Source organism: Solea senegalensis, linkage group LG9 (assembly GCF_019176455.1).
Source record: "Solea senegalensis isolate Sse05_10M linkage group LG9, IFAPA_SoseM_1, whole genome shotgun sequence".
Classification (NCBI taxonomy): domain Eukaryota; kingdom Metazoa; phylum Chordata; class Actinopteri; order Pleuronectiformes; family Soleidae; genus Solea; species Solea senegalensis.
The window spans coordinates 20086784-20113343 of NC_058029.1; the positions used below are offsets into that span (position 1 = coordinate 20086784).

The window sequence follows — 26560 nt, forward strand, 5'->3', positions numbered from 1 at the left end:
CAGTCAGAGCTTTGTGAATGAATGAATGAGGCTTAACTGATGTCAGCTGTGAAGTGTGTGTTTCTGTGTGAGCTGTTTGTTTTCTTGGCTTTGGTGAAGGGACTCAGGGTCTGTTGTGAGCAGAGACCCTGCTATCAGGGATATATTTTTGTCTTTGAGTTTTTAGTGGAAACTTCTCAGAGCTATGAATGACTTTCCCCATGTTTCAGTTAATATAAAGAAAAGAAATAAAGATATCTAAGCTTGCCATTTTTGTTTTAAGTGTTGTTTTGAAATAATGATAACCACTCTTGTGTAAAGGCTGACACACATACAGTATACCTCAGTGTATATGTACTTCATCATTGCAGTAATGTGTAACATTTAGGAGGGTTTATTGGCAGAAGTTTAATATACTACCTATGTTTGTGTGTATAAGCATATCATTCCTTAAAAATAAATATTGTTTGGCAAGGGCCTTGCTGCACACAGGCTGTCATCTCACACAACCATATAGCAGCCTGAACGGACAAACATGCCAAAGTGTGGGTGTCATAGACGTTTCCAATGCAAACAAAGAAGAAGGACATCCTTTCTGACATGTTAGGGCCACTGTAGCTCCCTGACATGCTTGGGATAAGGAGCAGTGAGCAAAGGAGTCCTCCATTTCTGCACTTCACCATGAGATATCACTAAATCTTGCACACTGGACCTTTTAAACTGTGTATAGGTTTAGTGTTTAACTCAAGGCTCACTGTGGTCTTAAATAGTAATGGATAAACACGTGGTAGTAAAAATCTCAAGTGAGGAGGAAGAAGAAAGGGCTGAATCTAAAGTAGCTGCATCAGTTTCAGGATGCTGCTGTTGTGTTACTGAAACATTTGAAAAGGAACAGAGCCATGTTAAAGGTCATTAGTAAACACCTGGGCTTTTTTCCTAATATGACAATTTCTGCAGGTCTGCTGTGAACTGAGTCCACCATCAAACTAAGTTATAGTCAAATCATCTTGAAAGATAGTGTGACCCCTTGGTAATGTGCAAAGCAGGCACATTTTGTGCTTATTTGTACATGTCTGCAGTTCCCATTCACACTACAATGAGGCTCCATTCTACTCCAAATTGTCCTGAAGCATTGACAAATATCTGCATTAAGGTCTGAAGGAGTCATTATGTTCTGTAGCCAAGTCATACCTTCGCACAGGTGACAGTATGTAGTAGTATGATATAATTATATGAGCACAGGTGGAAAGACAATGTAATTAGCATCGCACTGCAATGGGAGGCTCTATGTTTTTTACTACCACCACATATCAAATGTCGGTTAATTAGAAACAAAGCCTGGTAATATAAATAGGAATTATTTAAATAGTTACTGCATTTTCACCAGCACCTGAGTGACTACTACTGCAGGGGTCTAAGCTTACTGTTGTGAAACTGACAGGAACTGGCCTTTACTGCAGTGACAGCTTTGTGAGAACTAGGATACCTTAGGATGGTTAATTGGCAGAAATGTTTAATAATGAAAAGTGTATTAGCTTTAACATAAAAAAAGGTTTCCATAGCCTTAGATTAAGCCTTTTATATGTACCTTGCTTTTACAGAGGTGGCCATCTTGTGTTGCTTCAGTAACTTAAAAGGATAAACAAGCCAAAGAATGTGTTTGGCATCGTGAAGCAAATGCTTATTACATAAACAAGGAAGAGAAACAACCTTTCTGGTATGAGGAGGACGACATAGTTTTCCTGACAAAAGAATGGCTGGGTTGAGCGGAGGACACTGTTTGTTTGTTTCAGTCTGCAGTCTCACCACTAGATGTCACTAATTCTTACGCACAGAACCTTAAAAGTTAGTAGTTTATTTTTTTTCTTGTTTTTTACAAAAACAAAAAAAGGCATAAAATTGTACTAAGAAAATTGAGGAAAGAAAAAACAGGAAAGAGACTTGAACAAAAAATAACAAACCAACAAATAATGTACATATATCATAGGGATTGACAGGGTTTTTTCTTCTGTTTATTATGAAAGGAGTGAAGATAGGTCAAACTTTGTATGTTAATGCAATTTATCATACAAGATTAACATCTTTACAACAAAATATAAATTATTTTCATTAGACATTTTCCAACTAATTCCAACATTGTTTTGAGCATTTCACAATATATGATTTGTCATATGAGACCAAAAAGAATGTGAGTATGCACTAGTATGCACAGTAGTATTAAATGTGCAAGAGATTCTGGTTCCATGTTACAAAGGCTACATTTGTCGAAGGGAATATAGAGAAGTGTTCATTAGTCAAGTGTATATTGTGTAGGATTGTAATATGTAATTCTCTCTTTTTGTTATCAGAGTGGTAAAAGTCAAACACTTTCATCAAAAATGTTGGTCCAGAAAGTCTTTTTTATGCTTGGAGTAAAATATGTACAGGAGCAACAACGACACCATGGATAGAAATTCCCAAACAAGCTACTATAGCTTTCTGCTTTGTTATTTCTGGTTGAAGGAAGGAAGAAAAAAAGACAAAATAACAAAATTAATAACATACACAACAGATAATAGGAGAAGTCAGTTTGCAGAAGGAAGAATGGATTCATGAATGAGTCCAGAGATAGAAAGTGTCAAAAGAACGAGTGAAGTGATACAACAATAAACGTATGTGAATAAAAAGTCACGTAGCTACACATTCAGTGGTCTCAAATGATACCTGTCTGCGCCGCAAGGGAAGGTGGGAGTTGCTGTGACGTCATTGCCTAATCCTCTTAGTTTAATTGAGCTGAAGCAGCAGCAGCAGCAGCTCCTCACCGCAACCACTCACTCTGCAAAAGTCGGTGAAACTCTGGGGGAAGAAAGTTTTCAGAGTGAAGTAGTTCAAAGGAAGTGAGGAGTGTTCGGCTGCTGCCTCAGCTCAGCGGACACTGAGTGACGCAGTTGTGCGCCAGGTCGCTCCGTGTCTGAACTCCAACAGAACAGAACAGCCTCAGGTAAACACCTGTTTGACCACACATCATCACTACATTAACAATATGACAGTGACCATCATTTGGATCAGCATGGTCACCCAAAGTCTTTATGTTAGTTCAACATGAGAAGAAAAGCTGCATTAATGAGCACAAGGACTGGCACATTCTTTATTGATTTATTTTAAAGTATGTATTTGTTCACTGAAATTGACCATTTTCAGTCCACTGTGATATCGCTTTCTAAATATGTGTTTGTAAACATTGCAATCACAACTCACAATCATTGATCTTCTCCTTATAGTCTTCCCATGTGGCTGCTGTGTAAACCACACTGTCCATACTGTATATTCGCCAGGTGAAGACCAGGATGAAGAAGACCAGGTATTCTCCTACTCATACAGAGGTAAAATAATTCATGCAAAAATCATTTTCTCTGTTCTCTACTGGCCTGAAGCTGAAGAACAATTCATCTCATCACATCTGTCTTCCTCCTCCCACCAGAGCTGGGGAGCACTAAAAAGAGGAGACTGCTACAAGACAAAGAAGATCATGCTGGAAGGAAACGACTAGATATTGAATGAGATTAAAATCTCAGGGCTCTGGGGGAGGAGGAGCGGGCTTCACCACTGGAATGAAGTGGAGCTTCATTAATAAACCAAGTGATGGCAGGTAGGAACAAGAAGGAAAAGAAAAATGTCAGTGTCTGGTTATTCACTGAAGGAAACATCAGTGTCCACTCCATTAATACAGGGTTTCAGTGATAGTTTGGCTTGTTTGAAGTGTGGTTTTATGACTTACTGGCACATAGCAATAGTAACAATAGTATGCAACATAGTTTAGTCTGTAACAACAGTAAGCACAGACTTTACTGTGAACACCACTATTGCAATGCTGTCAGTGGGAAACAGCCTGAGACAGCGATGTTCACTCTAACTGCAAACAGGGCTGTCAATGGAGGAAGAGGTGGACAGATTTTAGCCACCTAAAATAAGATTCACTTCATATAATTAATGCCTCTTTTATTCTATGACCTCTTAAGGATGTACAGTATTTGCTGCTTTATCTCACTGCTGGAAACTGAAGTTTGTAAACCACGCCAACGTCTTTGAGAAAATCAACATTTTTAGCTTGTGGAGACACAGGCTTTTTCATTTGGTAAGTTTGTGTCACTACGGTAAATCCAATTAATTTAAAACCCTAAAAGTCACAAAATAAGACATTTTGACTCACTGATGGTCAGCTTTGGATCAGCAACTCCTGTGTGCTGTGATGTAAAATTGTTTCTCAGTGGACTTTGGTGCAGGATAGTGAGTGGTTTACAAACTTAAGTTCCCTGCAGAAAAATGCTGTTTATCAATGAGGAAAAAAAGCATCAAACACATTCTTCTGTTGTATTAGACTTAAGCAAACATACATTTTACCAGGCAATTCTTTTTATAAGTGGCTAAAATCAATCCGTTTTTCCTTTTGTCCCCATTGGTAGCTGTGGTATCATTGACAGGGAGCATCAGAGTCTTGGGCTTGTTCACAAGTCAGTGCACAAGTGTTTCCATACCTCATTCAATTTAAAAAACAAACAAACAAACAAACAAACCCTATGCTATCAGTTTGATACATCTGTACACATAATGTTCCTTTCCTCTCCCTGTTCTTGGCTTAAGTATTTGGTGATGAATGCTGGTAAACTGTAAGACTCTCATTAGCTGATGTCTGGTCTCTAAACTACAGGTATAAAAAAAGCAACATGGATGATTGGCTTGCAGGTTATGTTGTCATATGCATTGTCATGATATGTATTTTCTTCAGACGCTGATTATCGAAACATAAAAAGCAGGACTCATTTGGAACAATGCCAGTGGCTCTGGTTGTGACTTTGACTTGTTTGTAATGCAGGGAGCTGGAGCCCACACCTGTGGGGAGAACATGTTCCTCATCGAGTCTCTCGAGGGCAAAGAAGGGAAACCTCGACTCAAGTCTCCATTCCCTGCAGACAGAGTTGAGGTAAAAGCTCCACACTCTCCATTCTCCACTTTCCTACAGCTGTTATTTATGGGTTATGAAATTTAAAGTACACTAAAACAAATGTGTACACTCTAACAAAGTTCAAGATGGTTGCACTTGGAAACGAAAGTTAATTTGCTGCCTTGAAAACGCGAGTACACTGAAGTTGACGATGCAAGCTGTTTCTATAGAGATTAAGTTGTTTAACTTAACATTTGCTGTTTAAACTTGCTTTATCTTGTTAAACAAGCACACACTTTTATTGATGACTAAAAGCAATTTCAAGTTCACTTTTAAATATATTCTACAGATAAGGAAAACTTGGATGTTTTCCTTACAACACATTTGTTAAAAAAGAGAACGTATTTCAACATAAAGAATGTTATGCTGTTGTTTTCTCCGTTTCTCAGTCCTCTGTGCATTATTTGTTGTCGTATGACTGCACTTAAGTACTATTACAGTTTTTAGTAATAGTATAGGATTAAATTGTAACTATAGTACTTTGGTGATTATAGACTGCTGCTCCATCTCTCTTAAGGGGTGTTTATGTGCCCAACAATGGTTTCCAATGTGGAGACAGTTGCTGTAGCACCTATGATCTGTCGCTGAGCTGGAGCCTGGTTTTCCAGCTTTGGGAGGGCGAGGAACTCTGGGACCTCTCTATTTCTACATCTCCCGGTCATGTGAACACACACACCATGCACACTGGAGACATCTATTCCTCCAAGGGAGGTTATAGAGACACGCAGGTGTGTGTTTACAGTCCTCCTCTGTGTTGATGTTGGTTTACTTCATGAGATGTTGAATCGACGTCCTCCCTCCTCTCGTCTAATTGGTGCAGGAGGAGTGAGGGTTGGCTGGGACAATCTATTAGGAGTGATCCCAGGAGATTCCCCCACTTCCATCATCCCTTGGAATGTGTGTGATCATGTCCCGATAGATTTAGATGACCTAGTCCAAGCAGAAACTGCTCTGGGAGCTGCAGCCGTTATTGGAAACTACTAACTGGATAGATCAGTGAGTCGTTTCTGAATAATGAATATGCTTCACCTTTCGTTTGTTTTGATCAGCCTTCATCGGGTTTGTTGCATTTTTCTTCTTCTTCAGACTGATGTGATTTGGGCCATTGCACAGTTGGTTGAGTTCTACAAACATGAGAGCTGTGGACATGTGGACAGTGCACCCCCTGCAGAGCAGGTCAGGGAGTGCAGGGACAGCACAAGGCACTATAATTATATGACACCGGGTGTTATGCCACACTGTGAAGAGTTTTTAAGATTAACGTTTTCTACGTGTTAGAATTATACAGTATAGCACAGCAGATTTTGTAGTTTCCATGTTTTAAGTTATCATCCTTGTATTAGTGGTCTAGTTTTGTAATAAATTCAGCAGTAATATCGTCACTTAATCTAGTTAACAGTATTTTGGCAGGTTCATCTGTTGGCGGGTAACTTGCAAATGTGAGTTGCTTGGTTTCATAGTCATCCCTTCACCAAATATGATGGGACAAACTTTTATGAGGAAAATAATCATGCAGTAAAACACAAATTTAAACCTGGCAATAAATTAACTTTATTTCATAAAAGCATGAAATAAATTCCATCAGGTTTTCCAACATAGAGTCCAACATGATCTTTACTAAAGAACGACATAGGAAAGGATGGTGTCACTGACTTGGACAGGGAAGGGGGGAAAAAGTAGGAAGTTGGGGATAAAAGTGGACAGTGATGTTAAACATCATTGCCATGTGAAAATGTTCTAGCAAAGACACTTGGCATGGATAATCATTCCATTCAAATGTGTAGAGGCAAAGCACCACTCATCTGATCATTCTATACATCCACAAAATAGTTTGGAGTATCAGTCCTGAAAATGTTCCTCTTCCAACTATAATGTGTGCACAGAAACAAACAGTTTTGCAAAACATTATAATGTCCATTTAGACCCAAGTTCAAAAATAATACTGAAACCAACAGAAGCTATAAAAAGTCATCACCATACATGAGTGTTGAGGTGAACATCCTGTAAGACTGTAGAAACCATTGAGAGGTAAGAGTTTCACGGTGCCATCCAGAAAGGCATCGACTGCTGCTGTGGCTGTGTTTTAGCACGGGGGGGTGGTGGAGGAGGGCAACGATAGCCCTGTGTCCAGCCTGAGGAGGAGGAGGTAGGGGGAACTGCCCCGGGGTTACCTGGCCCTGAGGCTTTGGAGGAGGAGTGGTCTTCCTCTTCATCAGAGGAGTCTCCGGTGTATGCTACCAAACCTGTTTTTAACCTTTTCACTGCAGGCTCTGAAAGGACGAGGAAAAGCAGAAGAGGGAAAAACATTTGGGGGAGGAGAGAGAGAGAGAAAAATGGGGAGAGAAAAACAAACGGCAGCGGCAAGTTTCCAGTAAGACATTCAAAAACACATTTTGGGAGAAACAAATTGTTAATAGATTTAAATTATAGTTTGTCAGCAGTGTAGTGGAAGGGGCAGCCATTCGAAAGCAGCCATTGGTTGGTGGGGAGCGACATTGTTAGGGCCATCCAATCGAGTGGCAGGACAGTGTCACAGGACGAGTCGTGCCCCACCCCAACAGTATCCAGCATCACCCCAGAGACACATGGAAGAGAAGAAAAACACAGAGAAAAAGAGAAAAACACAAAAACAGGAGAGATTCTTGTTAGTGAGGAAAGCAAATAAACTGTGGTCACTCCAGACTGATGATGTCATCAGAATGGGACGGTCAGGTGAATTCGACTTAGAAACGACTGTATAAATGATGCACTAATAGTGTTGACTCATAGCTACACCTCACTATCGGGAGATTTTAATCACTGCACCAGAGTTCTGTAAGAACTGTAAGAAGCACAACAGCCAATGTGTGGCTTAGTGTGTGTGCGAGTGTGTGTAATGTCTTAAAGACTGCTAGCAGCAGCATTTATTGGCGCAATCAAAATTAAGTTCACTTCCATTCTTTTCTAATGAACTGATGACTACTTATGTGGCAGTACATGTTTTAACCCTGGGTGGTGGCAGCAGCAGCATAATGATGCACACAGAGCGAGCCCTGTAGTTGCAAACGGAGTAGAGTGAGCTTAATGAAACATGGCGGAGACTGAGGCAACAAAAATAAATAAATAAAAGCTACTAAGCACACAGCTCTCACTCCACCATGCCAGAGCCCATAGAAAAAAAACAGGTAATTTATATTTTACACTATGTAGCTCTACATTTAGGCTGTGAATAGATCCAGGCTGCTTTATAAGGAGGGCAGTGAGGAACTGTGGATTTGAGAAATGAGTCCACAGGATGATGCCCTTACCCATGGGGCCTTGGGGTGGCCTTCTGTCCTCCATCTTGGGTCTAACTCCATTCACAGGCATATGTGGTGGAGGCATTAGCTGCCGACTGGGTAACAGCAAAAGAGATGGTGTGAATTACCCAAGTTATGTGCTGTTGAATTTTCAATATAAGTGATTATAATGAATCTTTGAGTACCTGTCCCTCTCACTTGGTGGACCAGAGGAACTCTGTGGTGGGGGTCCTGTAGTCTCAGGGCTGCCCACTGAGAAGCCTGCACCTAAATTAGTCATATGAATGGGTCCATGCTATGAGCAGAAAAACACAGGCAGGATTAGCAGAGATGCTCTACTAAACCCTGTCCTGACACTTTAAACTATTATTAGAAAACAAACTCGGCACTAACGTGAAACAGGCGTTGTCGATGCAAAGTATAGCTTACCATAAGATTGAACATTTCTCCCATCCACTGTGACAAATACTTAAAGCTTATCAGAAACAGTTTGTGTTTTCTGTAACTCAATATTATCAGTAAAAAGACACAAATGCACAGTAACAGGAAAAGCAACAAGAAACAGGAAGCCATGCTATCTATAACATACAACAACAAGGATGACACATTATTGGCAGACTTGATACAAACAGCTCTCTGGTAAAAATAAAAAGATGCAAATACAAGGAAAAAACAGAGGCTACACGACTGAGGAAAAAGATAATCAAGGTTGACAAAAATAAAATTAAAAATATAGTAGAATGATGAGTATTATGTGAGTGAGTGGTTAAAACACCTGGTAACCAAGTAGACCGCTGTCCCTCTCGTCTGGTACCTCTTCTGTGAAGCGTCTTTTCTGTGTTGGGTTGAGTGTAGAGGCTGGAGATGGTGCTTTGGGTGGTGCTGCAGCAGAAAGAGGAAAAAGTACAGAAGGAAGAGTCTGCAAAAACAAGAAAGGGAATAGCGCATGTATCATTTATTGTTTCATAGTTTAAATAGTGTTAAAAAATGTATTTGGCAACCATTTAAAAAAAAAAACCAACAACAATGATTCCATCTTGAAAACGTCAGAAAATGCCTGAATGAGATTAGTACCTGAGGCATAGAGCATGGAACAGGAGCTGGAGTTGGAGTTGGAATGGGAGCTGGAGCGGGGCATGGGCCTGGACCAGGGGCTGGTAGCAGTGGATATTGGGGAGGCACACCTGTGGCTGCAACAGGAGGTATAGGAGGGGGTGCGGTGTAAGGAGGAGGAAGGGGTTGGGGCTGAGGTGGAGGTAGAGGCATGGGGTATCCTGGCTGGTATCCTGGAGGGGGGTAGTAAGGAGGCTGAGGAGGTATCCCATTCACCACTGGAGGCTGTCCAAAGCCTGGAAGAGGAGGGGTGGAGGGATGATCAGGCTCGCTGAATGTCTTATACAGTCACACTTATAAAATCAAAACTCGAGAGATATATTGAAAACCAAGAAAACCAGCTGTGTGTGTACCTTGTTGTGTTGGCATCATTGTGCTCATTTGACTGAGAAAGCAAGAATACTCTGCATGCACCTGCAGATAAAAGAAAATATTGCCTTAATAAAGTTAACAATGGCAGCATACAACATATCGAACATTCAAATAATTGCAAGCAAGTACAAGTTGAAATTAGAAAGCACAGATAAGGCTCTTGGTTTAAGCTATAATGTGTAATGTCTAGAGATTTTTGTTGTTATTATTTATCTCCATTCGGCCTTCATGAACATTAACAGTAAAACATTACTTGTATGCTCTGACCTTCATCTGAAAATAAGCCACCAGCAACACTATCGGGTCTGACTGAGGGAGCATTTAAGTGTATACACTGGCAATACAGAGGCAAGAGGTTTTTATCCAGTCAAACTACTAAATGACTGGGTTGTTTTAGCAGTAGAATTCACTTCTTTGTGTTTTCAGTCATACTCCAGCCAGTCTGCATTTGTCTTGCTTTACTATCGCAATACGCCATCATTCTTAACATAAAAAAATTACTTCTTGTGCACATCAACAAGGACAACCAGGCAACACAAGATCTAAAGCCCACTATACTGAGAAACACAGATAGTCTTGAGGAGTGGATAAGACTTAATCAGCATTGTGTGAACTTATCTGACAATCGCTTTAATGTAACAGACTGGTTTAACAGGACATTACTCACCGTCTGAAGAAGATTCTCACACAAAGTTTTTGCTGCTGCAAGTCCTTCTGGTTTCGGGTGACTGCAAAGGAAGCAGTTCAAAGTTAGAACTGTAGACCTGACAATGTGGAGTTTAGTTGCAAGTGTGTGGCTAGCTTGTAGTAGTGTTCAAGCAAGTTTATAAGATGCCCTCATTGATATGAACACTAACCTGATATATATGTACATGGGTTCAAAGGCCTCCCGTCCAGAGGCAGGTTCTAAGCAACCTGATCCTTTTCCTCTGAGGAAGACTTTAGCTCCAGTCTCAGCCTGAATGTGCTGCAGGTATGAACAACCGGGGCCCTCCACCCGCTCTTTAACCACAAATCCCGGGATAGCATGCTCCAGTCCCACAAAGACTTTATCTTGAACATAATGCATCTGAGACAGAGAGACAACATAAGGGCATGAATACAACTATGCATTATATGCATACTAAATGTTATCACAACTTTCCATATGCAAAATAACTGTGGACCTTGTCTGCTCTGTTAGTAATTGTAAAGAAAACAACTATAAAACATTCTGCGGAACTAAGCTTTCCATTATCTTATTTCATGAATAATGAACATAGGGAGCTTTCTTACCCCAGACTGAAAGTGTGGTTTGTGGTGGGCCATGGGGGGCAGTGAGGGTGGAGGTGGGTTATGTTGGTGGTAAACTGTGACTGAAGTTCCACTGGAGGAGAAGGATGAAGATGATGATGAGGCAGTTGCAGCCTTGACCACACCATTGGTGATTATTTCCTTGATTCTGTTAACTGCCCCTGGAGTACAAAGGACAAAATTGTTTTGTCTAATTACAGACCTTATCAAGACTTACATTCATTATTAGTGAAAGATAATTTTGATATAATACTAACTGTCAACAAGGTCTCTCGTCTGTCCTTGGACATGTAGATACAGAGGTCTATCTCTGTAATGAGAGGGCAGAAACAAGGTCACCATTATCACATTATCAACAGCAATTTTTATGATTAGCTGCTAAAAAAGTAAGAGAAGTCACCCTGGTAGAGCTTTGCCTTTCTCCTCTGATGCCATGTAACGCCCCCTGGTTGAAACCGCAGCACCACTAACTTTACTAATCTGCAAAATCAATCAATAATTAAACCACAAGTCAAATTATCAACTCTGAAAGATGAGAGTGGAAATATTGCTGCTGACCTCATCCTGAGTTTGCCCTCGTGTCAGGAGATTTCGACAGGTAATGGGGACGTCATTGATTTCAACCTCAGCTACCACCAGGTCATCTTTGGCTTTTGTTGGCACTGGAGGCTTTCCAACTCCCACAGCCTGAGTTAAGAGCCAACAATATATGTCATTGAAGACCCTGAGCTTCACCCACATGAGAGTACATGTGACCACTCAAATGTGGGTGAACAAGATGATATGTGACACAAATATTTTTTGTAACTGTGGAAGCTCCAGTGGCTTTCTAATCTGATGTGTGGAATCCTTTCTGATTAACAAACATAACTAGACTAGCAAAAATGATATGCAGGCACTACCTGACAGTGGTGACACACACATCAGGGAATCATAGTCGTTATTATCCATGTGGCACTTTAGATTATCACTCATAACAGCACCACTGCTGAAAATAAATTCTGAGGAAAACACTGGCATAAGAGCCCAAACTTTCACAAGACATATTGGTCCATACATAGCAATAAACCTACGGCCATTTTATTTACTGAGCATGCTAATACCAAAGTATAACATACTGGTTACCAACTTAATACACAGAGACTCAGAGTGCATCTCATTCACCACAGACCGGTGCACTGCACAAACTAACGTAACTTATGTAATGAGTTTTAACAACATCCCTTCTTGAGAGACTAACCAGTCATTGTGTTTTACCTTGTCAGGAGGTCCAGGGGTTCCGATCTGCGAAGGCTTTAGTTTGCCCTTGGCTACTAACATGGCATTAATCTTGGCGGCCACAGCAGCGGCAGCATCCAGAGCCCCGGTGGGTGCAGCTTCAGCCTCCCCCATCCCTCCAGGACCGGGCTGGTCCCATTTGCTGCGGCGGCTAGAACAAGAGAGAAATGACTATAAAGTTACAAAAGACACTGAAATGAAAACGAATAGAAGAGAAATGTGAGCTCACGAACTAATGTTATCGTTGAACTTACTAATAACCACCTGTCACTGACAATGGCTGTGTTGTGATTTATATTTGGGAAGTGTTTCTGGACCTCTTATGTGTCACTTGTTTTTCCCTATAATTATTAGGTTACTGAGACTGTTAACGTTACAATTACATATACAAAATAGCACGTATTTTTCCACGAGTAAAGGTAAACTAGCATGAACCGGTGCATGTAGCAGTGCCACCACAGTCCGCCATGTTTACATTAACAGGTTAACATAAGCTAGCGAGTGGCTAACTGAAAGAGTCTAGACGACGACTCGCGTGAATATAATATTGCAGAAAAATATAATAGCCCGGTTTCAAGCACTCACCCGCCATTTTGGCTTCCACTATATGACATCAATGTCTTATCTAATGGGATATTTTCCTTTTATTGCAAAAAATATGTGAAAACCTTTCACTTCGGTTCTTAACGGCTAGCTTCTCTGTTGTGTTTTGGCTGCTAGCCCCTGTTCGTTTCCGCCTCCGGTTGATGATGCAGGAATACCACTAGAGGACGCCAGACACCAGCACAATGAGCACATGCTGGAATACCTCGACCCATGGAGCTCAGGTGTGGTTGATGCGTGTAGCACTATTGCTGCTAATGCTGCTGCTATCACCACCTCCACCCTGGGTGTTTCTTCAGAGGAGTCATCAACATCAACCAAGTTTCCAGTTCCAGGTGAGCGCGAAGGAGGAGAAGAGGCCAGACACAGACCTGGACATTTCAGTCAAGGTAGATTTCATTATTCTTATTTTTGTTCTACAGTATATTCATCTAAAAGCTTATAAAAGCACAACTAGGTATTTCTTTGCAGGGTCTTTGATTCAGCAATATACAAAATAGGAGATCAAACAGAATAAAAGTTGTAATATCTATATTTACAATAAAAATAAATAGTCATGCATCTGCCTTCTCTCCACTTACTGGCCCTTTTTTTAAAAAAAAAATCACATTATGTCAGCCTTTAGGATCACTTCCAATGTTGACTTAAACACATCGTTTAGATTCTGTATCCTGTGTGTTGGTTTCAGTGATCTGTTTAATTGCCGTTATTCTTAGTATTCTGCAGAGGTATTTATCTGGAAATCAACAACTTCTATGTAATATGACCTACATGGATTTTTCAATCTGAACATGGTTATATGTAGTCTGGGCTGTTAGCTTTCACTCTTTTCTGTGAAGAGAGTCAGCGCTTGAGCCGTGTTTGGTCTTAAAGTCTGATGCAGGATGAGACAAATATCCATCTTTAGTGCACAGACAGACAGACCAGCATCATCCCAGTCTGTTCTGATGCACTGGGTTACTCAAACAGAGTCCTCAGTCTGGCAGGTGCGGGTGTTCAGTTACTGACCACCCAGGGGCTCAGAGACATGGTCAGTAGGTGCAGGTTACTGTGGAAGGTGAGAACACTGTGTGAGGGCGACACTGATCAACAGATTCAACAACCAGCACTTAGTCAGATTTCTTTTGTCCTGTGTTGTGCATTGTTGACAACAATCTGCAAACTCTCCTTTCATTAGTTGGACCTATGTTATGGATGAAACTTGGCAATTGAAGTTATCCTTGCATTTAATGTGAATTTCTTTCTTTGTGGATGCAAATAATCTACAAACATATGTTGTTTTTATATGTACCATAAGTAGTAAGTTTATTTTGTGGAAGTGGAGGAGAGGAGCCACACAGTTTTTTGACTTCACTCTTGAACTATTTGGCTTTAATTGTATTTACATTTTTGTAAATGTGTATTTTGTGTATTTTTCTGTACATTGAAACAGGAGCATCAGAAACTGAACATCAGATTTCATGCTGTGGATTTATTGGAATCTTAGTGAGAATTATGTTGTTGTTTTAAAGAAATCTTAGTATCTTTTATGTAGATTTTATAATTTCTAATAATGTATCAATGAGGTTTGGTAAAGCAACCAAGTGGCAATTTGCTTGACCATTTATATCACTGTTCAATCCGGGCATTTGAATCATCCATCAAGAGCTGAAAACCTTCCATAGCAAACATTATTTTTTATACCTTTTACTGTATATTCAGCATGGGATTAAATTATGTCTTTTGTGAAGCACTGACAGAGTGAATGTTGACCTCTCAGGTTGACCTCTCAGGATGGGAGATGTTGTCGTCCCTTCTGCGGACACTGTCCCTGGGATGGGTCAGTGTCTGCAGAGGGAACGACAACATCTAAAATCCAGTTTTACTCCAATTCTTGTGGTGCGTGAAGTAGCAAGAAAAAAAAATATTTAACTGCTGTTACACAGAAAAATACAGTACAGCCATTACACATTCACCTTGGGCAGATGAGAGGTGATATACATGGAGATAATCCTCCATCTTTCTTTAGCTGATTCAAACAATAGAAACAAGGTCAAACAATAGTTTGCAAATATCTGGAACCATCTTTTTTCGTTTTGCCAGCAGGTGGCAGTCTACTTCTGTAACCTTCAGTCCATGACCACTCTGCAGCTTCTCTCTTCTTCTTCTTCTATCACCACTGTCTTTGCAAAGACAGTGGTGATAAAAACACTTGACTAGTATCTATATGCATGACAGGACTGTAACTAGGTAATTTTCCTTATCAATCAAATCTGCTGGTTAATTGTCTGATTATTTGATCTCAAATTATTTGCCTTATCCTTAACCACAAAATATAGAATGAATTTCTTTCTGACACAAATTTAAATCTGAATTGCTGGAATGAGGTCATGTTTGGTATTTTTAAATGAATGAGTACTGAAACGCTTGTCTGATTGCTGACATAATCACACATCAACTAATCAATTGATCGACTCGTCAGTTGAGCGCTACAATGTGCGACACATGCTTTTGGTTGTGATATCGAGCGGCGTCATGGTAATGTGTCACGTCCCTCTCCTCAGCCGTGAGCAAACCTGTGTGCTCGCCTGAGTGAAGTGTCAGAGGGTCAGAGGTCGGTGGAGCTTTGAGGTCTGAGTTGACATGGATGACTGTTTATGGGTAGTGTGCTGCGAGCAGGAGGAGCCAGGAGAGCTTAGAGAAATGGTGAAGAGAGAGAGAGAGCGTAGCCGCAGACGTGCCATGTTTACTGTCTTTCCTAGTAAGCGCTCAAGTGCGAACCGTAATGTGTATGTCGGTTGATGTAACCTTCGGCCTCCAAGGCACACACGCCTGGGTCTGGCCTGATCCTGGCGGCTGACACTGAGGTGTAAAGTCAGGGGATGTGATGGGAAGGAGGGCGCCTCACAGTGGGGTTACCATGGGCCGAACAAAGAAACACTGTCAGCTGCCACAGGTTTCGGTGTTTGCTGTCAAACCAGCAATTACAAGCAATTTTCTTAATACTCTGTTGCATGTGCGTGTGTGGGTATCATAAAACCTGACTCGGTGTCTTTGATAGATGCTCCTGTCACAATACAGACATTGAGAGCTGGAATTTTCCCATTCACAACCCTACAACGTATAGTGAAATTTATCAATATTAACTTCATGTACGGTGAGAGCATGCTGAGGAATGAAAGTGTGGTCCTGGCTGAGAGTGCAGAGGGGACAGAAAATGATTGAGAGAGGGAAAACAGATGGGAACATTGAATTTTAGTGGAGGCCAGGCGGAGGCAGAGTGCTAAGGGAATCTTTTTTGTGTATGTCTGGAGAGAATGGGAGCCTCTTATACACCTCACAGCGTGACTTTGGCCCAGGCAGCAGCCTCGTCTCGTCTACACAGCAGGATCCTTTCCTGAGCGGGCTGCCCAGGGGAGGGGCACCTGCAGCAGCCTTAGACACTGGTCAAGGGGAGAGCCTGTGAGGCGGGGCGACAAGAGCTGGGATGGAAAGATGCTTGCTGGTTCCAGGAAACGGACATGTGCTAGTTTTATGAAATCGTCAGGTAGAACAGAGTGATGCTCCCAAAAGAAAACATTTGTCCCTGAGCTTTTCCTGTGGGCTAGAGGAGGAGGACACTGCCTGTAATCTCAGGACGAAATCAGAAGCTTTTGTCGCACAGGAGGACAGAAGTTATGATTGGAGCAAGTCGGCCAGCGCTGGCAACTACTAACCAAAATAACAAAGTTTATAGATCAGCCAGTCTGCCAACTGAGACAATATTTTCCATCCATTTGGTTGGGTTGACCAAACACCATGTATTTGTAGTTTATCAAAGGCGCAGTCATCCCTGCAGACCTGAGGGAAGACTTAATCATCTGATATATTGAGTTTTAGGAGACACCCAAAACCTGTCCACAGTGAAGACTGTGGAAATTGAACAACAAGCTTTAATATCCACACTGCTGCCGAATGTCGTTTTTGGATGAGTTTCATCTTTGCGCAAGTACACCCTCCATCTTTTCTGTCATTTTGGTATGACCCAAGGGTCCAAAAATCACCACATATCATGTGAGGACTCCAGATTTGAGCTGTATATGGAGCTCGCTCTTTGTCTTCACAAAATTCCATTTAAATTGACAAATGTGCTGAGCGGGCCACGGTCGTCTGTGAACTGTGGATGGATATTGCATTAAGTTCACAACAGAAGCGCCCCCTGTGGTGTGACTGCACAGGGCTCTGGATAATAACTGCACTGGGAACGTTATGCTCTGTGGTCGCCAAGCCAGGTAAATGGAAACACATGGCGGGCAGCATCGACTACAGAAGAGCCCACAGCCTCACAGAACAGAGAAACACTCCCTTGACAAATGCTTTTGGTATGTGTTTCTTTAAGCTGTTGGTATTACCAATGCAGTAAAGCCCTGTTGGACTTCACAGTTTCTCTTGCAGCCCCCAGGTTTTATTTTCCTCAGTGACTGTTCCTATATGTGTTTGCTTAATTTGCAAATAAATAAACCCAAAGTTTAAGTTTGTTTTCCTCACGTAATTCGGTTGTCATTTTATATTGCGTTTAATGTGAAATACCTTTAATAAGTCGTTACCTGGGGATTATGCACTCACACAGGTTATTGAAAGCCATGTGATAACACAGTTATCCACAGTTAATAGAGCTTAATGGTCCTTCTGTGTGATTTGGATGGACAAAGAAAAACATTTCACATGAGGCCGTCGCTCATGAAATTAAAAACTGGATGGATTTGTGCTCCTTCTGTGTCAGATGTCTCCATGCTCTGTGTCCAGGATGTGTGCGCATTGCTTTCTTCACTCTTCATTTCTCTAGATTTGCATTAATGACATGCATTTTTTATATATGAACAATTACAGCCAGGGTTTTAAACCGGTAGGCCGAACACTCCCACCAATAAAACACCCTGTTTCTGAACAAAGCACCATACTCATGTGATACCAGCCCAGCAATTTAGTCCCATCATCCCGTCCCCATCCTTACTCCTCTCTGTCAAACAACAATATTTGCTCATCTGCGTCAAAGAGCAGCAGGGCTTTGCGATAGAGTACAGTGCAGCCTTTGAGTCAGACAGACACATACTGTTGCTACACAGAGACATGCACACAAGAGCAGGGGAGACCTTCTACTGACGCAGACCCACCGACATGAGTGTCAGACGAGTGGATTTTTCATTGCCATCATAAGTTAAAGAACCAGTGACACATGCATTTAGAGAAAGCATAGGTCTTTATTTAAGGCTGTATATTATGCATCATTATAAACATCATTTGCAGTCGACACATGACATGATTCATAACAGTTAAGGACATTTTCACACTCGGCATATACTGTGGGTCATGATTATAGACAAACGGAGTTGTTTCAGATTTGTCAGGAGTCAGGGTGTTGACCCAATCCAACATGTCAACAAACAATGTCTCAGAAAAATGTCTCAACAAGGTCCTGACCAATTACAAGCCGTTGTTCAAAAACAAACATTTTCCTTGACACATCACATCAGGACATTAGGATTTTACTGGAAATGCTTGTGCACGTGCAACATATGCAATAATCTCTGTTACTGTAATACAATGTGGCAGTGATTTTTCTTGAAGGGCAAATCTTGTTACACAGTAGAACAAAACTCTATTGTTAGCGCTGTTCATATGGCTTAAATGATTTTAAACATGTTAAAAAATGACATGTAAGTTATGTATAAACAAGTCACAAAATAATAATAACAATAATAATTATGAATTACAATAATATAATATGAATGATCAATCCGTTAATTTTGTTAAGCAACATTATTTGACCGGACCACCTATGTGAATTGATCAAAAATGATGAACTTGGTAAAGCATGTCAGAGATCCTTTTTTATTTTTGCTGGGATAACACATATATTAGCATTTATTCTCCTAGTAGGAAATGTTGTTCAATCACAAAGCATTTATACACTGATAAAAACCCAGATATCACCAATAATTATTTAATTTCCACATAGGAAATAATTTCTGTTCACAAAGCATTCATACAAAGTGCTTTTATAGTATCTTTTTTTTGTTTTTGCTGAGTCTAAATCAATGGCCTTTGCACCAGTTTTTGAACTCTTAAAGCAGTCACGTACAGTACTTGTTCATACATTTGCATTCTGTGAAGCACATACAGTATATTGTCACTCACATTATTGTCTTTGTTGTTGACGCGCGCAGAGAGAGACGCAGCACTACTGCAGTGGACTGCTCTTGCGGCAGAGCTGATTTGTCGACGTCAGCGTCTGCCGGTTGCGTCTTTGTTTTCCAGTCAGTAGTGTGTAGAAGAATGGATTCACACACGAGTTTCCATAGGTCAAACCTGTGAGGATACGATTGACCGTCACCTGCGTCCCCACTGGTACTGTCCGCAGCATGTCGGGCTGGTACAGTGGCAGCAGCTGCCAGATCCAGAAAGGGAGAAAGCAGGCCCAAAAAGCTAGAACGATACCCAGAATGAGGAGCAGGACTTTGGGTTTGGGAGCACGGGGAGGACAAGCTGTGCTGCTCCCACTGGCCCAGGCTGGCCGGGTCTGAGACACCCAGTAGAGCCGGCCTAAAGTAGCATAAAGTGCACCGATGGCCAGCCCAGGGCCGAGGATGCTGGTGCAGAACAGCACGCTCAGATAGGCTTTGGAGCTCTGCTCGTCCCACGCTGGCACACACAGCTGGCCCTCCTGGTTCTCCCCATCCTCCAGGTGCAGGGTGATCATCATGGGCAGACTAAGAGCCACAGCCAGACCCCAGGCCAGGCCTACACGCAGCAGGCCAGAGGAGTTGGAGGAGGAGGTGTGCAGGGGGCGAGCCACAGCCCGGTAGCGGTCCAGACTCATGGCAGTGAGAGTGAAGATGGAGGCGTGCATGGTGAGGAGGTCCAGGCTCAGGAGGAGGCGGCAGCCCAGCTCACCAAAGGCCCAGCCAGACGCCAGGCTGTCGTACACGATGAAGGGCGCGGTGAAAAGGTAAAGCAGGTCAGCAAGAGCAAGACTCAGCACCTGGAGGTAAAGGGAGGAAGAGGAGGAAGAAGAGGAGGAGATGGGGGAGGTGGATGGGGAGGAAGTGTTGGCAAGGCAGAATGGAACTGGTACTCTCATTAGGCAGCAGGTTGGCCCTGCTCCACGTCTTCTCTTGTTTCTCCTGCGCCTCAGAAGGAGGCCTATCGTGTACAGGTTTCCTGTGATGCCCAGCAAGGAGAGGAGGGAGAGGAGGGAGCAGAAAAGAGCTGTGGAGGCCAGGCTGGGTGATGGAGAGATGGAGGGAGACAGAGAAGGCAAAGAGACATTTGGAAAGACTGGGAACGTATATGGGGAAGGTGGAGGCAAAGAACCTGAGAACTCCATCATGTATTTTTTAAGGAATGTGGCAAAATGAACAGTTAAAGTGCAGCCTTTGTTTCAAATGCAACAGTAGAAGATGCAATTTCAGCAGAAAGAGAAAGAAGATGGGAGAAGGAAAAATGGGAGAACAAGACAAGGACATTTTGTTACTCTTCATCTTGTTGTAATTTAAAAACAAACAAACAGTTTTTCTCTGTAATTTTTATTTGTGAAACACGAGGATTAAGAGAACTTGCATATATTGTTGCAACGTGATTTATGTATATTTGATGACACTGGATAAAGTAAACTAAGCCATATAAACACATATAAATGAAAATGTCAGCAGAAGGAGGATAGTTTATGTTTTAACAGAAACCTGCCTGAGTTGGCACAGTCTACACACTTTCATAGTTTCACAAGGAACCAAGTGAGGCTGTCATGGTTCTAGTAAAATAATTGGATTTTCAGAGTAGGAGGGCTCCACTTGAAGGCTGTAAATCTAAAGCGAACCCTCCGAAGGCTGGTTCCTTCTAACGGTCAGCCGTTCGGCAACAATTACACTAAGTGAGATGAAGAATTCATATGAGATAAAAAAAAAAAAATTTAGTTTACATTTTGTGGTTTGGTTGTGGATCACTGCATGAAAATGTGGCGTGTCATTGGACAGTGCGTCACAGGTCAAGTCAAGTCCTCGGACTGGATTTAACTTTGTGTGTGTTGTTTCGCTCAATGTCATATATTTTAGTCACAACAACTGAAGCAATCCTTCAGTTGGATAGACGCGGCGTCTTCAGAAGGAAAAGCAAATACATTTTACATTACACTTTGTGACGTTGATTTACTTTTATACTTTTCATTCGAGATTTTGTGAAGAAAAGTCGTCTACAGTGACATCAAAGTGGACGCAGGGAGTCTGACAGATATGTCATGTGTGACACATGGTGGCCCGAGCGGCTGCAGGGTTAAGAGCTTCTGTTGAACTGTGGAGGAGCTGCCAAACCCCTGCGGTGCCCCGCGGAACCATACGTTACCGGCTCTCTTTAAATAACTGCCACGGTGAAGGCTTGTTCATTCTCGGGCTTTTTGAAGCTGCGAGTCAGGATCAGGGCAGAAAACAGATTTTCTTTTATTTATTCATCAATTCAAAAATCATTCAAATAAGCAGATGTGTGCAGATGTGCAAACATGCATGCATTTTCACTTAGATACAGTTTGTAAATCTATCATCAAATCTAGCCCAGAAATGATAATTCAACTTGGCTTTGATAAGAACTATTTTATAATATATCACATTACAATTATTGTGATATATTGGGACTTTTGAAGAAAAACTAAATATGGATGCTTGTGTAATGGGCCTATTTAAAAAAGAAACTAACCGCACAGGTCTGTAACCTAATCCACAGTGTATGTATAGCTAATTATTTTAGTTTTTCTTTAACTTACCCTAAAACAGCTTAATCCCAGATGCTGGAAAAAAAATAATGTTCCATGATTTTGTGCGGAGAAAAAGTTCAATTTCCATTTTAAAGTCTCCCTCTGTTGCCCACGCGTTGTCATGAAACCTCTCCTGAACTCTAGGATTGTCTTTTATCGTTGGGAGAAGGACGAGGCAGAGGTATGTGATCGGTGATCTTCGGCTAAAACTTTGTGATGTCCTCTTCGCTGTCTGTCCTGTCCAGCTGTCAGTGCAGCTCTGCCTCCTCAGCTCAGTATCTGATGAGTCTACCGGAGAGGAGTGTGTGTGTGTATGTGGAAAGGGGGTGGGATAGGATGCTGGGTGAGGGGCCTTGTCCTGTAAATCACTGACTATTAATATTAAGTTGTGGTGACCTGAACTGGGGTTGAAGGAACCCCATGAGAGATCTTTTCTCTTTTATTTCACAGAAACTGAATATGTATCATGACATTCCCAATTATAGATTTCACTCTCCGATAATTAATAGAGGTAGGAAATATTTTTCAACAGATGGGATTTGTGGCTTTAAACGTTTGAGAATGTTTGTGGGAAAACAAACAGTCATTTCATCCACTTTATGATTACTTCTGTTTGTCCATTTCAGTTGCTCTGAGTTATGACCGAGGGAGCGCTCAGAAAAAAGTCGGCCCCGCAGCCGTGCTGAGCAGTGGTATACACATTTAAAACACAGCTTAAGTTAATATTTGTGTCTCTTTTTAAACTATTACGTGTCATAGCGACGTTTAAGTGGATTTACAGTAGGTTTGATCATGTTTGATGACTCTCTGATGGTTTTTAATATCTATGTGTGAGACATAAATCTGACTGCAAAAGACTTTCCGTGAAAGTCGAGGAGTCGGACCTTAAATGGCAACGAAACCTCATATGTTGGCGAATCATCAGGTGCTGTGTAAGTTACAGTCATGGTTGTTTGAAAGTTACCAGTTTACTGTGATGGATTTATGAAATATAGATCGGTTTGCAACTCAAAGAGAGGCAACGGCTTTATTCAGTAATAATACTTGATGCATTTCACAGGAAAGAACATTTAGAAAGACAAGCTACAGTATATGAAATATGTTTTTTTATAACTTAACGTGACCCACAATTTCTTTCCTTTTTTTTGCAGAACTATATATTTATTTTATTATAAGAATCACATCCCTGAGCATTGCGATGACAGCTCTACATCAGCAGTTGTTGACAGAGGTTAGAGCTTCAGTGATTTGACTGCAGAGGTGTTTGTCTTTCATCAACAATGTTCATTAGAGTAAGTATATATTAGATTACTGGGCTAAGGAACTCGCGTTTGACTTGGCTCTCAGTGACCACGTCTCATTTTCTGAAAAATGTAAGCATCAATGTAAAACTGCACAGTTTAATTGAATATAGCCGTGGAGGGTTCCGACCTCATGAGTGGAGCAGCGAGGCAGGCCCGACTGAGTTGATGTATCATTGGTATTTGCTGTCATTTCATGACGCACTGCAATAACTAATGGACTTCAACTCTGACCCAATGTCAATACCGCATGGGCTCATGTTCAAACACACTGTGTCTCACACTCGCGCAAGAGAATTACACAATGACCCTGTGTTAAAATTATACAAGAAATTAATTATCCAGTACACTCGCCCGTATCAACATTTTTCCACGTCAGTGAAAAGTTGAACTGGTGGATCTAATAAGTGGCTTGACTCTAAGCTCTGACAACATCACTGAATAAACGGGTCTTTCAGGAGTTATCAAAAGCAACTTACAGTTGCCTGTTATCCGCCGAGTTGTTCTTGGCCTGAGTGCTGAAGAACCCACAGCTGTGGTTTGCCAGCTTCAAGAGGCTGAACAGCTTGGAAATTATTTTTTCGTGACTAGCCAGTAAAATGTGTAGGCAGGACGCCATCGTTCTGGTAGTGGGGAGTCCATGTTGGCTGCTTCATACATGTGCTGGCGTATATGTAAGATAGACGGAGACAGGCAGTAAAGATGAGAGGGGGGGGACATACCTATCCCCACGGGGTGTGAGGAATTTGAACAAATACCTGGCACAGGCATGCCAAAATAGAAGAGAGGGGGGAGACGACCATGGACACAAGAGAAACCCAGGCTCCCTCATTCAACCAGATGGACAGGTATAATCACTCGGATGGAAAGAGAGAGTGTGAAGATATTTTGAATAAAGTGATATCACGTATCCTCAAAGTATCACATTTTCAAAGTTTTGGTCGGGAAAGAGCAAAAATTATTATGAGTTGTAAAACCAGACATTTGGCAGTGAATATTTCTAAAACTTTGAAAAGTGCAAACAGGGAACATCAACTGGGTGGAAAGGCAACCGAAGGGTCTGAGTACTGTGCCGTTTATTTGTCTTTGTCAGAATATATCAATCACAGTCTGTGCAGACAGGTTATATCATTTTTAATTACATTTACCCGAGCTATGGGCATCGTTCTGCTGCTTTGACCTTCAGTGTATGTGTTTACTCATATTAATTAGTCTGCGGCAGACTCAAGTATGCAAATTTGCAAGGTCTGAAGAGGATATATAATTGAGAAATCACTCATGCGCTGTTGTAGTGAATGTTACAGTCAAACTGAGGACAAGTTCTGTGACGGCATCTGTAAACGCTGGATTTCATAACTGCTAAGTAACAACTTTATGTTTGACCATAGTTGTTTTTTATTTTATTTCATATAATAATCTGGTTTCCTGGTTATTGGTTGCCAGAAACTGAGGTGTAGACAATTTATAAAGCCCAAGGTGATTTCTTTGAATTGATTTTTATGTTGTTTGAATGAAATGAAATAATTCATTGGTTACTTATCATTCTTGGCTAATGAACTACTAATTCAAGTAAACATAACATTTCATACTATCTCTGTGCAGTTTTAATAAATTAGTTTAAAAACCGTTGTGCTGTAAACCAGCTGCAAAGCATGACAATAAATGTTATCCTTGCACAAACCTGACCTACCATTATTCAAATTGTGCCTCCTCACACATGTGTTTCTGCTTCCCAAGTGTCAGGACTTTGTGTCATGGGGCCGAACAGTCCTGTATCTGCCTTTGTGCTACTGGGAGTTCACCAGAGGTTGACCATGTGAAAACAAAATGGAGCTTGAGCTCACACTCGCACTCCCCTGAAAAAACAGTCTCTATTATTCTGTATATCTTCATGTATTTATGCAGCACAGCCAACTGGAGGGGCTGTAACATGTCTAATCAGTGGGTAGTCACAGAATGACAAACATCCAGCCCATAAACACTAACAGCTCCCTAACCTTTTCCTGGCCGTCCTTGCTGTCTCTGCTCATTTCATTAATTAGCTCAACCGTTTCTGAGCGAACCCACTGACAAACTGCTTGTGTATGGACCGTCCTCAGGATCATAGCCTTGATTAAATGGGCGGACGTTTCTATGTGTGTGACAAACGGCTGTTGGACCAGGCTTGTGATGAGTTATTGATCCCTTAGTGCAGATCAACCCCCCCCACCCCCACCCAAACCCTGCTGCCATGTCTGTTTACAGTTGCATATCAAACTTCTCCTGTTTCCTCAATAGCTACCAAAGAGTTTACACTGCATGGGTATATGCTCACTGATTCACCTTGTGTCTTTCTTTTAATTGATTCATTATTTTTTCTGTATCCTCAAAATGGCAAACAACAAGGGATGAACCGATACTACAGTGTATACTCAGTAATTTTATTGGTCTGATACTGGATCAGGTCTTTAACCCTTTAACTCTCAAAATGTCTGACTGGACTTTTTTCTTATAATTATTTTAGTCATAAAAGGGACAGAAAAATCTCCGGTAACTAAGAGCTTTTGTCATTTTTTCCAGAATACATTCCAATATGGCAGTTATTTACAATTTACTGCATGTTAAAGTAGTATATTAACAATTTAAAATGAAGGGGAAAAAATGTTGATTTAGAAAAGTTGTTTTTTAGAAAACAGATTGGAATTTTGAACAGTATAAAACATATTTACGGTTAACATTTTTTGAGTCTTCAGCTCAATGTCAATGACAGGCCAAAAAAATGGAAACCATGTACAGGCGTTTTTCCGACTCTCTGATGCTGATTTACCGGCTTCCTGCAACAACAACAACAGAGTGAAATTACTGTAATAACCACATCAGAAACAGTTCTTCCGCCATCGATGATAGGCTTGGTGTTAAAAGGTTAAAAATGTTTTTAAGTTTTTAAGTAAAATCTGATACAATTAAAACACCCTAAATATAAAGTAGATGTTTCCCAAAGAGAGATGTTCACCACCACTGTCACTGTGACAAGGTTGCATTTGCATTATGTTTTTGAAATGGCTGGTTATAGCTGGCAAATGCACAAATGTCTTTTTAATGGCTGCATTATTATTATTTTTTTGAAAAAGTGTATATGGGACTGACAATAGGTTGGAATTCAAGGTTGTGATATCAGTATCATATATCAAGCCTTTCGTACTGACAACTTACTGATTCCAGGTCCTCAAATGTGATTTTTGGTGATACAAACTGCATATTATTGTGTGTTTGACAGTTGTTTGACAGTTTGACGCCTGCAGATCAAACAGTTAATCAAGAAAATGGTCAGTAAATTAATCAACACTTGCAGTCCTGGATATAACCAGCCTAGTCCTCATGGCCATGTGCCACTGAACTGATTCAGCAGTATTCTTGTCTCCCAACACTTTGTCTGAAGTGTGGAGGATTTTTTCTTCTTCTTCTTCAGTGTTGGCCCCTGATGTCTTCGTGCAGAGTGCAGACACCACACACTGAACCAATATGCACTTACCCCTGAAATCACACAGCATCAGATTTTGGAGCATCTGTGACCATGTCATAATCTGGAATCTGTTATAGAACACACAGCCTGGGTTTGATG

The 26560-nt window shown here is 41.2% G+C and overlaps 3 protein-coding genes across 10 annotated transcripts in view; 1 reads left to right on the forward strand and 2 right to left on the reverse strand.

The window, feature by feature from the left end:
• The first annotated feature begins 2778 nt into the window (after nucleotides 1-2778).
• kcnj14 (potassium inwardly rectifying channel subfamily J member 14) overlaps nucleotides 2779-26560 on the forward strand; it is a 38494-nt gene continuing 14712 nt past the window's right edge. For 5 of the 8 annotated variants that reach the window (XM_044033529.1, XM_044033533.1, XM_044033534.1 and 2 more), the window contains exons 1-5: nucleotides 2779-2959; nucleotides 3240-3341; nucleotides 3440-3607; nucleotides 4832-4939; nucleotides 13015-13286. The gene's annotated coding sequence lies outside the window, so the exon portion shown is untranslated. Of the gene's footprint in view, nucleotides 2960-3239; nucleotides 3342-3439; nucleotides 3608-4831; nucleotides 4940-12439; nucleotides 12514-13014; nucleotides 13287-26560 lie in introns of those variants that run through there. The other 3 variants (XM_044033526.1, XM_044033525.1, XM_044033530.1) reach the window with 3 other exon arrangements.
• On the reverse strand, nucleotides 6488-13039 carry khdc4 (KH domain containing 4, pre-mRNA splicing factor). Its single transcript, XM_044033524.1, has 14 exons — nucleotides 12880-13039; nucleotides 12274-12445; nucleotides 11575-11703; nucleotides 11417-11496; nucleotides 11274-11326; nucleotides 10999-11177; nucleotides 10581-10792; nucleotides 10391-10451; nucleotides 9705-9765; nucleotides 9313-9587; nucleotides 9014-9157; nucleotides 8424-8533; nucleotides 8248-8333; nucleotides 6488-7230 (listed from the first exon to the last, which is right to left on the reverse strand). The coding sequence occupies exons 1-14, from the start codon at nucleotides 12906-12908 to the stop codon at nucleotides 6998-7000; spliced, it is 1824 nt and encodes a 607-aa protein (XP_043889459.1). The 5' UTR covers nucleotides 12909-13039; the 3' UTR covers nucleotides 6488-6997.
• On the reverse strand, nucleotides 19051-20242 carry uts2r3 (urotensin-2 receptor 3). Its single transcript, XM_044033536.1, has one exon. The coding sequence runs from the start codon at nucleotides 20240-20242 to the stop codon at nucleotides 19097-19099; it is 1146 nt and encodes a 381-aa protein (XP_043889471.1). The 3' UTR covers nucleotides 19051-19096.